This window comes from Ipomoea nil, unplaced genomic scaffold (genome assembly GCF_001879475.1).
Source record: "Ipomoea nil cultivar Tokyo-kokei standard unplaced genomic scaffold, Asagao_1.1 scaffold1043, whole genome shotgun sequence".
NCBI lineage: Eukaryota > Viridiplantae > Streptophyta > Magnoliopsida > Solanales > Convolvulaceae > Ipomoea > Ipomoea nil.
In genome coordinates, this window is record NW_017617471.1 from 254423 (window position 1) to 269568 (window position 15146).

The 15146-nt window shown below is 37.7% G+C and overlaps 3 protein-coding genes across 3 annotated transcripts; 1 reads left to right on the top strand and 2 right to left on the bottom strand.

Annotated features, from left to right (window-relative positions):
* Nucleotides 1-534: 534 nt before the first annotated feature.
* LOC109181093 (leucine-rich repeat extensin-like protein 5) lies at nucleotides 535-1035 on the bottom strand. The gene has a single exon (XM_019330847.1). The coding sequence runs from the start codon at nucleotides 1033-1035 to the stop codon at nucleotides 535-537; it is 501 nt and encodes a 166-aa protein (XP_019186392.1).
* A 2621-nt stretch (nucleotides 1036-3656) lies between these two features.
* On the top strand, nucleotides 3657-5406 carry LOC109181693 (zinc finger protein 593). The gene is made up of 3 exons (XM_019331577.1): nucleotides 3657-3934; nucleotides 4107-4169; nucleotides 5043-5406. Exons 1-3 carry the CDS (start codon nucleotides 3735-3737, stop codon nucleotides 5146-5148), a joined length of 369 nt encoding a protein of 122 aa, XP_019187122.1. The 5' UTR covers nucleotides 3657-3734; the 3' UTR covers nucleotides 5149-5406.
* A 1047-nt stretch (nucleotides 5407-6453) lies between these two features.
* LOC109181689 (ABC transporter B family member 1) lies at nucleotides 6454-12215 on the bottom strand. The gene is made up of 10 exons (XM_019331573.1): nucleotides 11683-12215; nucleotides 11515-11569; nucleotides 11256-11431; nucleotides 10955-11155; nucleotides 10596-10855; nucleotides 10188-10504; nucleotides 9823-10046; nucleotides 8834-9207; nucleotides 8036-8750; nucleotides 6454-7913 (listed from the first exon to the last, which is right to left on the bottom strand). Exons 1-10 carry the CDS (start codon nucleotides 12151-12153, stop codon nucleotides 6639-6641), a joined length of 4068 nt encoding a protein of 1355 aa, XP_019187118.1. The 5' UTR covers nucleotides 12154-12215; the 3' UTR covers nucleotides 6454-6638.
* Nucleotides 12216-15146: the final 2931 nt, after the last annotated feature.

Genomic DNA, 15146 nt, shown 5'->3' on the forward strand with positions numbered 1-15146 from the left:
TTGTGCTAGGAGTAGCTAAATATCCAGGGTTTGAATTTGGTTTGGCTTCTAACCTTTATCATTTATTTTCCATTAATGTCTATTTGACTTGTATTGTATAAAGGGAATAGTTTGGGTGTTATAGGGTTGGTTGTTTGAGTTGGGTATAAGTTAAAATTGTATATAGTTGTTGGATCTCAATTATATGTTTGGAATAAGGGTCAAATAGGACATCACAGCTACACACCAAAATGTAACTAGGCCATTAAACTCAAAACTAACCAATTTCATGCCATTTTTTAGGTTTCAAGATATACATACATGTGGTGAAAATAAGTGCAAGTTTTTCAATTTAAAATAATAAAATTCATCATATCATAAATGTCGCACTAATTAAGAGGTATTATTACAACGCGGTGCATATTAATTATGAAGGAAAATTACACTTTGTAATTTTTTTTTTTTTTGAATTATGGTGATGTAAGAGCTGAGCCTAAAGGAGCATGAACTAATTAACTGTAGTGCGTTTTTGATTGTATAGTAATAGTATGATGATCACTTTGTATGAAGATAGTGTTCAACTTCATCAGCAATTACGTCAGAAGCAGCTCCAAGCCCAATAGCTGTGGCTATTCCCATAAATATTTTCCCGATGCTAGACGAGGCATGATGTGGTGGAGTAGTGTGAGGTGCAAGTGGCGGAGGAGGATAAAATGCGTGCGGCGAAGGGTATGGGTATGGATATACCAATACCATACCGTTACCGGGTTGTTGTTGAAACGGCGGATGCTGATGTACGGCGTAGGGTGGCGGAGCTGGATACTGATGAGGAGGCACCATAGCGGGTTGGGGTTGATGATACGCTACTTGAGGTGGCGGAGGAGGATACTGATGACAGGCTTGGGGTGGCGGTGGAAACGGTGGTGGGTGACAGTATCCGTGTGGACACTGATAATGCAGAGGAGCTGCAGGCTGCTGCGGCGGCGGAGGATAGGTATACGCCGCCGGATGATAATGCCGCGTTGGCTGTCCATTACTTGATGGCATGGCTTCCATTTTTGAGGTGAGCTAGCTAGCTAGCTAGCGATATGATTTGCAGGCAGATCGAAGACTGACTGATAAGGGAAGACCTTGTGGCCTGGGCTAACTGCCTTTTGTATGTATTTATACCGTAAAGAAATCAGAAATGATAGATAGATAGTATAGGCGTGGAATGATTCAAGGCTTCAAGTCACCGTTTACTCTGATCTGCGGGATGTCACTATTGACTATTCAGTATTCACTCACTAAAAATAACGCGTACGTAGTGTAGGTGTAGGGCTTTTACTCTGCGGGCGGGCATGTGCTGATAGGAATGTGCATTGACTCCGCGAGTTGCCACCCCTTCCGCCTTCACTCTAATGAATGGAAGGTGCATGCATCCTACTTTACTACTGCAAAGACTAGGTCTTCAGTCTTCACACCAGTCGCTACCCGACCAAATTACATAACAATCTCATCATATTACATTTTAACCCCGCCCGACCTCTCTCATGTATAAGAATTCATGAGACGGTCTTATACAAAATTTTGTCATATTATATATAAGTACACATGATATTTATTCAAAAAATTCATTGTGCTTAGTTGTTAGAAATTCTAGTTTTTCACTAATAGGTTTAAAGTTCGAGTCTTTTAATATATGAATAACTAAAGATATTTTAAATTAAAGTAATTAATTAATAAGAAATGGGTTGATTAGCTGCCCGTTTAACCCGCTAGTCCGTGCTTCAATCGTTATATCGTGCACCAAGGGCACAATGTATTGTGCGCTCTGGCCCAAAACGATGTCGTTTTTATAAGTTGTAGTGTGGGGAGTTGACGCAAAGGACACCGTTCCGTCCGTCCAATGCCATTATAATTTTTTATTTTTTTTTTTACATTTGTGTTTATGTGTATTATGTATTATGTTAGATTATGTGTATTATGTTAAAAGTTTATGTGTATTCTACTATATAATTCTGTACATCCGAAACAAAGAATTTGTTTTTATTTTATTTCAGAAATTAACGGCAAAAGCAAGAAACAACATCGTTTTGACCATTGTACGTCCTGGTGCACGATATAATTTGCCCCGTGCTTAGCCGGGTTGGGACCAAAAAAAAAAAAAAAAAAAAAAAGAGTAAATACTGGCAGAGGTCCTCCGACTTTGGTGGCACTGCCAATTTTAGTACTCAACTTTTAAATCAACCACTTTTAGTCCTCTTACTTTTTGTTTCTAGCCACCTATGGTCCTTTCGTTAAACTTGACCATCTAATGCTGTTTTCTAAAAGACAATTAAGTCCTTTCATAATTAATTTATTAATTATTATGTTTAATTTCCGCTTCAGAATAGTCAAACAATGGTTTCCGCAGCTATGGACGTGTACAAAACCAGCTCGTGAATCAAAATGGCGTACAAAAGCTGGTACGAAGGTTGTGCCAAAACGCCGTCGGGATATCTCGGTATGACTCAGCGAACATAATAATTAATAAATTAATTATGAAAGGACTGAATTATTCTTGAGAAAACGGCATTAGATGATCAAGTTTAACGGAAGGACCTTAGATGGCTAGAAACAAAAAGTAAGAGGACTAAGAGTGGTTGATTTAAAAATTTAGGACTAAAAGTGGCAGTGCCACCAAAGTCAGAGGACCTCCGCTGTTATTTACTAAAAAAAAACTAACCCGCGACCTATTTCTTCATCGGCCCATGATGGGTTGGCCCGTTTTGATAGTGTGAACAATCGTTATGCGTTGGACCCGTGTCCAGCATGCTTGCTGGACACGGATAACAGTGCCGTTAGGCACTGTTTTTTTTTTTTTTTTTTTTTTTTAAATTTTTAATTTCAGACCGCTTCGTTATAGGAGTATATGTTCATAATTTTATTACTATATGTTAATAACTGTACATTCATAACTCTATAACTGTACGTTCATAACTCTATAACTGTACATTCATAACTCCATAACTGTACATTCATAATTTTCGAAGCTCTATGTTCACAATTTTAGAGCTCTATGTTCATAATTTTATCACTATATGTTCATAATTGTAAGTTCATAATGTTAGAGCTCTTTGTTCATAATTCGATCAATAACTGTACATTCATAATTCCATACATGTAGATTCATAATCTCATAACTGTAGATTCATAACTCCATAACTGTAGATTCATAACTCTATAACTGTACAATCATAACTCCATAACTGTACATTCATAATCTTCGAAGCTCTATATTCACAATTTTAAAGCTCCATGGTCATAATTTTATCACTATATATGTTCATAATTGTAAGTTCATAATGTTAGAGTTCTGTGTTCATAATTTCATAATTGCATAACTGTACATTCATAACGGCATAACTGTACATTCATAACGGCATAACTGTACATTCATAATCCAAAAAAAAAAAAAAATAACGTTGTTAACGCCGTTAACGGCAAAACACGCACAATTTTTTTTTTTTAAAACTAAATGACACGTTTTTTTTGAAAAACGACGTCGTTTTGGGCCCGTGTCCACAATTCACTGTGGACACGGGTCCGGGGCATAATTTGCCTAGTGTGAAGCATTGGGCCCCTCCAAACTTTAAAGCCCAAAACACTTCAATTACAAAGCCCAAAACCAAACTCGAAAACTCACTACGGTGTCGTATTACTGTTGCCTTTTCGTTTATGATTCATCACATGCCAGAAACCCTAGCTGCAAAATTCGCAGAGGAAGATCAAAGATGGGAGGGAAGTGTCCCCATAGAAGCGTGAAGAAGCGCCGCTACTCTCACAAAACAGCTCGCCGCACTAAATTCCTCCTCAAAGGAGATGACGCAGTTTACCAGGAGCTTAACAAGCCGGACGCGGACGCCCAGACCAAAAACATGCCTGTAGATGAAGACCTCCCAGGCATGGGCCAGTACTACTGTCTTCACTGCGAGTAAGAAAGATTTTAACTTTTGTTTCAGCTCAACATTATATTCTGTTTTTCCACAGTTCTTCGTGGTATAACTTTTGTTTAATTGTGTAAATTTACAGCTGGTTTTTTTTTTTTTTTTTTTTTTTTAAATTGTTAATTTATCACCTTTTTATTGTGGCTGATGTTGTTGCAGTCGATATTTTGCGAATGTTACGGTGAGGGATGAGCATTTCAAGACTAAAAAACACAGGAGGCGGTATGATTTTATTATTATTTTTTTCTACCTTAGTTTTATTTAAAGAATATATATTGATAATTTTCACGAATTTATTGTAATTCTATTTTTGCTCTATTTGATTGCTGATTCTGTGTGTAAAGAGCTTCTTGGGAAGCATGAATATTATTACTATGGATTTGCTTAGCTTGTCGTAAGGTGTTCTCCTTTGCAATAAGAATGTAACTTGGTTGGCTAAGAATGAAAATAAATATTCTATTCACCATATATACTATGGATTGAATGAGCTCACTTTACATTTGGGCTCATCACTAGATGCGATGAAAGATATTAGATATGCCTTTTGGCTTTTGGTTCGCATTGGAGCCTGTAATGCTTACTTGAAATTGTGGACCTAGTGGTGAGAATAGTGTAGTTGCCTAGTTCTTTGAATCGGAAAGCTTTGACCTTATAGCTGTTCGAAACATATGTTGGCCAGACAATGTTGTTGATCTCTAAATGACAGATTGACTTCCTCATGAATTTCATGTTTTTCTTCTTCGATAAAAAGATGTCCTGACTAAAGTAGTAATGGCTACTATATTCTATATATTGAACTACATTAGCAAGAGCCAGAGGCATTACTCTAACTTTCTCAGACCAGTTTTACCTGATTTACAAGGTTTCTATCCCGCAACATCACCAACATGGTTACTACATGAGTTCTAGATAGCATGGGAAAATCCTTGACTTCAATTCTTTAAAGCTTCTAGAATGATTGATTTCTTAATTTGTGGGCTAGAGATGGTATTCATTTTCTATTTCTGTGCACTTCTTTATTGAAATGAAAGCTGCAGAGCACTTGTTAATGCCGATAAAGTGAGGTCTGATGCATTATGAATTTTCATCATGCAGTGTGAAGCTGATGATGGGGCCTGCACCCCACACACAACTCGATGCTGACTTAGCTGCTGGAATGGGCATGCCAGATAACGGCCCGAAGCTCATGTTAATGGGTTGAGCTTTGCCTTTTTGTTTGTTCGATGTGAGCTCTGAGCTGTGACAATGGAGACTTCGTTTTAAGAATCTTTCAATATATTTATGTTTTTATTACAGTATGATACTAGTTAATCAACATTCTCACTGTCAATATAGCTAGCTTCAAATTGTGTTGTCTCTTTTTGTTTACCTTAGTTCATTTGTATCAAGAACAAAAATGTATGAATTACAAGGAACCATGCCATATGTATTGATCGGGAATTCTTCATTACCTTGTTAATCATGAGTCATAGGAAACCACTTGGTCTGGTGCTTGAACTATTGAATTAAAGCTTATCTCCCTCTATGAACAAGATAATAGTTTGATCTTATGATTACTTTGGTACTGTCCAGTCTAGCTGCTGACAGGTCCTGAAGGATGAAACATTGAAGTAATAAATATAGAAGTTGTCTCCAAGTCTATGGCCTCTTCTAATAAGTTGTACCTTATAACTTGTCTTCAAGTGAATGCCCCAATGTGTGCTTTAAACAGGGGCTGTCACCAAAAAAAGCCCTTCAAAATGCCCCATTGGTGCCCACTGGAATCCTACTTGCAACAATTCTGCCATCATTATATATAATGCTTACTTTAAAGTTTAAAGTGAGGTCCATGCATCTACAGCAGAAGATTTATTTAAATTTTTATTGGAGTCACGTCTCTATCAAAGCAAGACAGTATAGCATCATCATCATGTTGAAGCAAGCATGATTTGCTTGTAATTTTCCCAGAATTCTTCCTCCCTTGTCAGTCATGCACTTCAGCTCCCACCAAAAGCAAACCTCCATGATAGCCAAGCTAGGTCGTCTGCCATGTTACAATCATGAATCTTAGCCCCTTCTCTTTTGTCTTGTTTCATGCACCGGGTTCCCCCTTTTGCATGTCAACCACCACGTGAACTCAACTTCAATAATGCTGTTTCCTCACACTTTCGCAATCACCATTGTCATCCATCTTCACACACAAAGATGCTCACACAGGCCCCCCGCATGACTTGCTTAGTTGGTTGATTGATCCTATCAGGCTTCGAATTCCACTGAAACTTGGGGGGTCATTGGGTGACCTTGACATATTAGAAGAGATGAATTGAAGTCCCTTTATGTGTAGAGTGTACAGGCAGGGGCGAGAACCTAGAGACTAAGACTGAGACGGTAATAATCCCAACATCTTATCTTGTTGGAATCCAATACTTGGGATCATTCGGGTTGTATAGCTCATACATATGATTCTTGATTATCAAGATTGGGTATGATAATGGCATTATGATTGAATCAAGTGAGGATATTAATGGAGCTGAAGTGAAAAACATAAATTAGATTAATGCACATAATATACTATGCTATACCATAACAAAACAGTTAAGGAAAGAGTGGCATCCAAAAATAATAGTAGCAGGCTTGCTTGCAGTATACTCCTTACTACTTGGATTTTTCCTCCTGCCCCTAATCAATGTCTTCCTTCTTCTCTCTCAAATCTCAATCTTGATCTTCCCTGGGGCGTCCAGATGTCGAGCTCGTTGCCATGTTCACTGCTTCCCCGTGTGTGAACCGTTGTAACTGTATCATGCGAGCGTAGATGCCATCAGGGTAGTGCTTGAGCAGATGAGAGTGAGAGCCTTGTTCTGCTACTTTTCCATCGTCTATCACTGCAATCACCTGAGCATTTCTGATAGTGGATAGCCTGTGTGCAACCACGATTGTCGTCTTTCCAGCACAGGCGCGCTCCAGCGCTTCTTGCACGCACCTTTCGGACTCAGCATCGAGGGCGCTTGTGGCTTCGTCCAGCAGCATTAGCTCTGCTTTCCTCAGGAAGGCTCGGGCAATTGCGATTCTCTGCTTCTGTCCTCCAGAGAGCTGAACTCCTCTTTCGCCAACGAAGGTTTTGTAGCCATCGGGCAATGCTGAAACGAACTTGTGAGCATTTGCCAACGTTGCTGCTTCGATTATCTCAGCTTCACTTGCTGATTCATGTCCATAAGCAATGTTTTCATATATGGTTGTAGCAAACAGGCAAGGCTCTTGTGGCACCACAGCAACGTGGCGTCTAAGTGACTTGAGATTGTATTTTCGGATATCTTTGCCATCGATCATAACCCGCCCAGATGATGGCTCATAGAACCTCTCTATAAGTGCAATCACCGAGCTCTTCCCACATCCACTCGGGCCAACAAGTGCAAGAGTTTTACCAGCTCTAGCCCGAAGGTTCAAATCCTTGAAAATTGGCACATCAGGCCTGGAAGGATAGGAGAAGTCTACATGCTTGAACTCAACTTCACCACGGATTTTGTCAGGCACGGGGGTGGCATCTGGATCATCGGGCTCGATTTCAGTCTTGCGGTCTAGGAGTTCGAAAACTGACCTCATTGCCCGCCCGCCCTTAATAAAGTCAGGTGCTAAGGTTAGTGTTTCAGCTGCCCCATTAGCAGACACCATGAGGACCATGAACACACGGATTGTCTTCGAGAAGTCAGAGATTCCATGCTTCACAAGCCAAGAAGCGTACCAAAGACCAAGAGCATAGGAAGCATAAAGCAAGAACTGGGCTATTCCATATCCACTTCCAGCAATCTGTCCCTTCCAGAAGCACCTCCTAAGCGGAGTTTGGAGATTGGAACTGAAAAGGCTAACGATTTTCGTTTCTGAATTAAACGCTGCAACCGTTCTTACATTGGCTACAGCTTCACCAGCAAGTTGTGTGCCTTTCGCATGAGCAGCTTCAAGATCTCCCGAGAACCCTTGCAAGAACATTTTCTGTAGATCGAGAATAAAATTCAATAATATGGTGAAGAGTATAATACATGACTTTCATTATAGATAATAAGCACAATAATAATGTGAATATGCATGCATTCATTAATTTCTCCAAAACCAACCTGCAAAACAGTTGCAGCAACAACCACAGGGAAAACAGCAATTAGGACAAGCGATAGACGCCACTGCAATACAAATCCTGCTGTGCATGCAACTAGCATGAGGGCTGAGTTCTGCATAATAACCGAGATTCGATCCCCGATGGCTGACCTCACATTGTTTGCGTCCAACGCAAGCCTTGCTGCAACTCTAGAACTCTCATTTTCTTCCTGATCGAACCAGGCCAATTCATTCTTGAGCACAGCTGCCAACATTTTTTCCCGAACTCTCTTTGTCAAGTTCTCTCCCACAACATCCCAGAAGAAGTGTTGCAATGTGTTGAAAATGAGAGCAGCAGACGAGACACCAATTAAAAGATAACAATATTTCGCGATTTCTCTAATCATGTAAGCATGGTCTGGATTGTAATACACGCTAAGAACAGCACTCAGGACATATGCAAAGAATGCACTAAGAGAACCACAGATGACAGAGCCAATGGAGCCAACTAAAGCGTAAGCCCACTCAGGAGAGTTCATCTTCGCAAGGCGCCAGAAGGAACTAGCTTGGTCCTTGAACGCAAGCTTTTCATGGCGATAATTAGGATATGCAGCATCCAAGGACAGGCTAAAGTCAGAGGTAGAGAAGTCAGATAGGCGACGAGAGTATGGAGATCGCCCATATGACGAGTTTCTTGCTATTATCGGTGAGCTCACAGAGTTCCTAGCACTAGAAGGCCTGCATGCAAAGAGATTAAGAGCGTTGAAGAAGAAGAAGACACTAAATACAGTTCACTAGGCCTTAACTACTAACTAACACACCTGGCACTGCTCTTTCTTGCATTATTCATAGCTGTTTCGTGAGCTGCTTCCTGCATTCTAATAAGTTTAGCATACACACCATGTTCTCCTTTAGAAATGAGCTCATCATGGGACCCGATTTCGGATACACTGCCTTGCTGCAGAACGGCCACGAGGTCAGCCTTGCGGATGGTAGAAAGGCGATGGGCAATGACAAGAGTCGTCCTTCCAATCATGAACCTGTCGAGAGCCTCTTGCACTAGCTTCTCCGATTCGGAATCTAATGCACTTGTCGCCTCATCCAACAGCAGGATTGCAGGGTTCTTAAGCATCGCCCTTGCAATAGCTATTCTTTGCTTCTGTCCACCAGATAATTGTAACCCCCGCTCTCCTACCTGCATTTTAACTTTACTCATCACTCATGCCTAATCATATTATTATTTATTTCAGGCTTGATAAACACATACATTCTGTAACATGTAACTTAAATTTATTTACTGTATAATCTAAATAGACAAATCAGCATTTTATTCTTAAGTTATTTGTGGTTCCAATGTCATATATGTGTCTGTTTGTTGACATTATATTTTCAATGCATTGTTTTATATATTGTTAATGGCAGAGAGTCCCCACGATCTCCTGTGAGCCCCACACAATCTCAAGTTGTTAATTATTTATTCTGTGGGGATTAATCTTGTTATATATTTAATTTGATGAACCCAACATGCCCTTCATTTTCTATTCATAAATATATATATGCTGCACTTCTCCTATGGTAATGTGACCTCGCTTCTGAGTCCTTGTTTTCACATGAATAAGTTCAAGTCATTTATTCCAGCACATGCATTGTTGACTGAAACCCATGTTACCCTTTTCTTAAATGCACATTTGACTTTATAAAAAGATTAGGTTTGTTTGTTGAACAAATGAGTAATTAATTAGTCAGAAATGTCAAAACGAATGAACAAATGAAAAGATTAGCTATGGTATCAGACTTTAGAGTTCGTTACCTGAGTATCAAAACCATCGGGGAGCTTGATAATGAAGGAATGAGCATTTGCAACTCTGGCAGCCTCTTCGACCTCATTAGAACTGGCATCTGGTCGACCCAATAGTATGTTTTCTTTGATCGTGGTGGCAAATAGTGCTGGCTCTTGGCTTACAAGCCCGATTTGTTGCCTTAGCCATCTAAGCTTTAATGTCTTGATATCATGTCCATCCAGTACGACTTGTCCTGCAAAAAACTATTTATTAACACACATTTCCATCCAAACTAAACTTTAATTTGCTTCAGCTGATTGGCATTCATCATAACATTTGCACGATATATTGCAACTTATTGAAAGATTTATTGATCCATGTAGAGTAATAATACCTGAGGTGGGATCATAGAACCTCTCAATAAGGGAGACCACAGTGCTTTTCCCAGAACCACTACTTCCAACCAAGGCAATTGTCTTCCCAGCAGGGACAAGGAGGGAAAAGTTGTTGAGAATTTGAATATCAGGCCTTGAAGGGTAGCAGAATTCTACATTCTTCAGCTCTAATTGTCCAGTAACACAATCTAATTCCAACCCGCTTTCGCTATTCCTCTCAACACTCGGTTTGTGATCGATTATACGGTATATTCTGGCAGCTGAAACTCTAGCCTTCACAAATGCAGTCATGCTAGGGGCAGATTGCCCCAATGCCCTGATGAAAACCAAAGATAAGGGAAAAACAGAAACACAAAAGAGGAATTGAAGAAGAAGAAGAAGAAAATGAATCAAGTGTTAGTACTTACAGTCCACCGATCATGACAGCGAACATTGTGGCCAGTGCAAGTCCTCCATTTGTGGTATGATGCCTAACCAAATAGCCTCCATACCACAGTAAAAGGGCATAACAGCAGAAAACAGTGAAATATGTAGCTCCCAGTCCCAGGCCTTTAGATAAGCCACTCTTGTAACCAAGTTTCTGGGCAACCTTCAATGCAGCAGAATAGGCTTGTAATGCTTTTGTCTCACCAACAAAGGCAAATACTGTTCGGATTTGAACCACTGTCTGCAATTTTGGATTGAAATTAGTAAAACCCAGATTGAGAAAGAAGGAAAAAGACAGGATATTCGTTAAATTATGCCAAAATTGAGGAATTTTCTTCACCTGTTCCACAATGTTTCCTGCTTTTGAAAGCGCTTCTTGGCTCTTCCCAGAAAGCTTGGCTAATGTCATGGTGTGAATGGCCCCAATCACAGCTATGAGAGGAACCACAGCAAGAGTGACCAAAGCTAACTGCCAAACTGCCGTGAAACCAACCACAAACCCAGACACAAATGTTGCCATGTAGTGAAGGAAGTTTCCCAACTGAAAACAACATTAAAAACTCCAAACTGCATAAAATTTCTCAAGAAATTAAGAAGAAAAAAGAAAAAAAGGCCCATCTGTGTTCTTCATTCTTCTTCACCTTCTCACTGATGGCATCCTGGACCATCACTGCATCAGTGTTGATGGTAAACACAACATCTGATGTCCGAACCTCAGTATCAAAGAATTGAATATCTTGATTCAGAGCAGCCTCTAAGTACTTGATCCTCATTTTAGCTGATTGCCTCTCCCCAGTCCACATCCAACATGAAATCTCTGCAACCATTCCATCTATTCCAATCAAGAAACCAGAGAAAAAAAATAATAATAATAAAGTCATAATCTTGATGAAGCTTTACCTGCCCATGAAGATGCCCATATTGCAGCTCCAACTACAAGAAAATAAAATGCATACTGGAAAAACAAAAACAACATAATAATGTCATGAATTCAAGAATCAAAAGCTGCAACAGGAAGAGTGAAAATTAACACGGTGGTGTGAGGAATTGAAGCCCATACATACATACCTTCAAAACTTCTTGAGTCATCTTATCAACATCATTAGCATAGGAACCAAAAGAATTAACAAGATCAGCAAAGAATCTAAGGAACAGGGGGAGTGAAGAGCCATGGACAATGGCACCCAGGCTCCCAATTCCCATGAGAACATAGTCCAAACCATCCGCAAATCTGAAAAGCTCCCCAAACCCAACCGCAGGCGGAGGGGAACTGGGCTTCTCTCCATCTCCAGTAGCAGTAGCAGTAGCGGCGCCGCCTCCTGTGTTCCCTTCAGAACCATCCATATCTCCTTCTTCTCTCTCTTTCCCAGTCTGTGTATTAGTGAGAGTAGCAGTTAATGGTGTAGGGATAATAGAGGAGGGAGAGTTGTTGGGTTTAAAAGAGGAGGAGTCTTCTGCTGACACAACAAGTTCAAGGCCTTGCATTTCAGACCATTTCCACTGCTCAATGCTCTTTATCTCCTCCGACTCTTGTGACATTATTTCCTCTCCGCAATTAAAACCAAACCCACTCCTTTTTTTCAACACACTTCCCTCTTACTCTTCCCCTCTCTCTCTCTATCTCTCTATCTTTTATTATTATTTCTTGTTTCACACTTCAGTTCGTCGTACCACTCCTATTTTACTACCATTTCTCCTCCTTCAAACATGGTTAGGATTGTAAACCTTTCTTTTATTAACTGTTTTTGGGGGTCCTCACCAAGTTGCTTCTTCTGTTAAAAAAGAGAGAAAAAAAAACAGCATAAAATTAAATTGACTGATGATGCTATGATGAGAACAGCCTAGACAGAGAGAGAGAAAGAGAGATAAAGAAGTGACATTGTACACCCCCGACAAGGAATACTGTATGTGCAGTGTAAACTTGAGATTGGACTTTTGACCAAAACCAAATGTGAAACTTGGCAGCTCAAACTTTAATTACTTATTTATAATTGCTGGCTCAGTAAATTTTATTTTTTGTAATTAAAAATTCTCTAGAGGTTGATATTGCATTACTGTGCATGAAAAATCATAATATTATCTTTTTCAGAGAGAAATTCATAATCATTATTTAAGTGTGTACGCCAGATAAATTTAATTTTACTGTAGGATAATTATTGAAATCATATTTTACATGCTTGATCACTCGTTTAAGATATATTATTTTTAAAAAAAATGATTAAGACAGTGGGTATTATTAAAGAAAGGGTAGTAGTTAATTACATACATCCCATCCTCACCAACACAATTGTAGTTAGTACGGAGTACTATTTATTGACTTTTAGAAGTTTGGGTTTTTAATTCTGAAGATTTTGGCTTCTTATGCAAGTTACAATTTCTGCAAGAAATTTCATGTTCTTGCCATGCCTCTCTGTCTCTTTCAGATCTGTGATTGATTTTCTCTTCCAGTAATTCTCATTTTATATTCATTTTTTACTACAGTTTGTTTTTTTTATTTGTCAAATATTTATTTTATAACTTGAAAGAAAGTATTAGTAAGGAAATTCATATGTTTAAAAAAAAAATTAAAAGAATTTTTTATCTTAAAAGTAACATAAATTCATGCAAATTGATGCATACATTGAATAAATGTCTACAAATAGTAAGGATAATCGAATTATTGATTTACTATATAAAAAAAAAACAAATTAAATAATATACTCAATAATATTATTAATTATACTTTTTTGTAATACCAATCAATCATAACATATAGGATTGGGATGTAGATCCAATATCCACTACATTTTGTCCACATCCACATCTTTTAAAGCTTAGTTTGTCAGTTAATCACAAGCATCATGTACTAGATTCCACCAAATTAAACACAATATAATCATATTAATGCTCTTGCAAAACCTATAAAGCATGGTCTTGGTTTTAGTACAATGTTCCACTACATTGGCAATCGCTACTAATTCGTCAGATTAATCTCCAAAATATCTGCAGATTCTTATGGAAAACCAAAAAATGACAGAAAATAAAAATGATTTTCTTTAATTTTTTTGAATAAACAGTACTGTACCTTATAGGATTAGTTAAATGAAGTACACTTTAATGGGTTGTTATCTTTGAGATTTGAGCATAACACAAAAGTTTTTTTTTTTTAAACCCCCTTTAATCAGGCTTTTGCTTTTTTCTTTTTTCTTGAAATTTCATTTTCGGATTAGTCTGATGAGTAAAGCAAAACTGGGGATTTGACTGGGGTCTGACATTCTTGCAAAAAAATTGCAGGGTTATGTCTGTCAGGTTGTATTTAGAAAATTCTAAATACGTATGTAAAGTAAAGTATATGATGGTGATTTAGAATGTCATTTTAATTTAATTTTTTTTTTTTTTGATAAATTGCACAAAAAAAAAAGTAAAAAAATATAATTTTTATGGGGTTTCCTTAAAGAACCCGAAAATTAAAGGAGAAAAAGAAATAGAGGAATTTATGTTTAGTAATTTGATGAAGCAAAGGTTGTGTTGTTTTTTGCAGGCTTTTATGCGTAAGTCCTTCACAACAAAGGTTTCTATTGTTTCGGATGCTCACTCGCATTTGTCGCTGTCTTGTAATGGCTTTACAACATCAAAATTGACTCCACACTTTAGGTCAATTTGTACATACCTAATAAGTTTCAATTCTTTATTAATATTACAACTTTTACATACAGTAACTCAACTATTTCCTTCTTCGTCATAATCATTTATATATCTCTTTAATTTTTTTGTGTCCTAAAAATTTTATTTATATATCTCTTTGTATTCTAGAAAATTAAAGTAAGAAACCTTAAAATATATATGGATAATCTCACTAGATAAGAAATAAATCTTATTTATTTTTTAACGATTTTTTACTATATAAGAAATTGAACTCTAATTATGATTCACGAAAGTTGTTTTACTTTTGTGATTTTTTTTTTATTATATAAGGGAATAAATTTTTTAAACATAATTATATATTGTGATAAACGTACTAAAAGTGTACATATATAATTTTTCTCCTTTAGGTTGAAATGGGGAGGAAGTGATAAAGGTTGAAGGTTGGAGTGTGAATAAAGGAAAGATGGGGGAAAGTGAGATGATGAGAAGTAGGAACATCAATCGTTGTTCATGGTGTTTGGTACGGTGTTGGACATACATACAAATGAAAAAGGTACATACCACGTAATTTTATTTAATTAATGATCAAATAAAGGAATAGTATCTACGTATTTATCTGCCAAACATCAAACATGTATACTTACTTGTTAAGCCACGAGTATATCTACTAAATTTGTAGATGATAAGAGAAACATGCATGCACTCATATATGAAAGTATACACAAGGTAACTTCTGTTCCTGTTGAAAATCAACGACAATATCAAACTATAAACTTGCTTTTAAGAATACGATCCATCGATGATATTCATGCAGTCCAATTCAAGTATGGCTAAAACTATTTTGCTAACTACTTAGGTATGTTGTTAATAAATAATAATATATATATTTTTTAGAATAACTATATTGC

Coding starts and splice junctions, on each gene's coding strand:
- LOC109181693 (XM_019331577.1), top strand. CDS start 3,735: ATGGGAGGGAAGTGTCCCCATAGAAGCGTGAAGAAGCGCCGCTACTCT. Junction 3,935..4,106: donor TACTACTGTCTTCACTGCGA/GTAAGAAAGATT, acceptor ATGTTGTTGCAG/TCGATATTTTGCGAATGTTA. Junction 4,170..5,042: donor ACTAAAAAACACAGGAGGCG/GTATGATTTTAT, acceptor TTCATCATGCAG/TGTGAAGCTGATGATGGGGC.
- LOC109181093 (XM_019330847.1), bottom strand. CDS start 1,035: ATGGAAGCCATGCCATCAAGTAATGGACAGCCAACGCGGCATTATCAT.
- LOC109181689 (XM_019331573.1), bottom strand. CDS start 12,153: ATGTCACAAGAGTCGGAGGAGATAAAGAGCATTGAGCAGTGGAAATGG. Junction 10,856..10,954: donor CAGGAAACATTGTGGAACAG/GTGAAGAAAATT, acceptor CCAAAATTGCAG/ACAGTGGTTCAAATCCGAAC. Junction 7,914..8,035: donor TTGCTGCAACTGTTTTGCAG/GTTGGTTTTGGA, acceptor CTCGATCTACAG/AAAATGTTCTTGCAAGGGTT.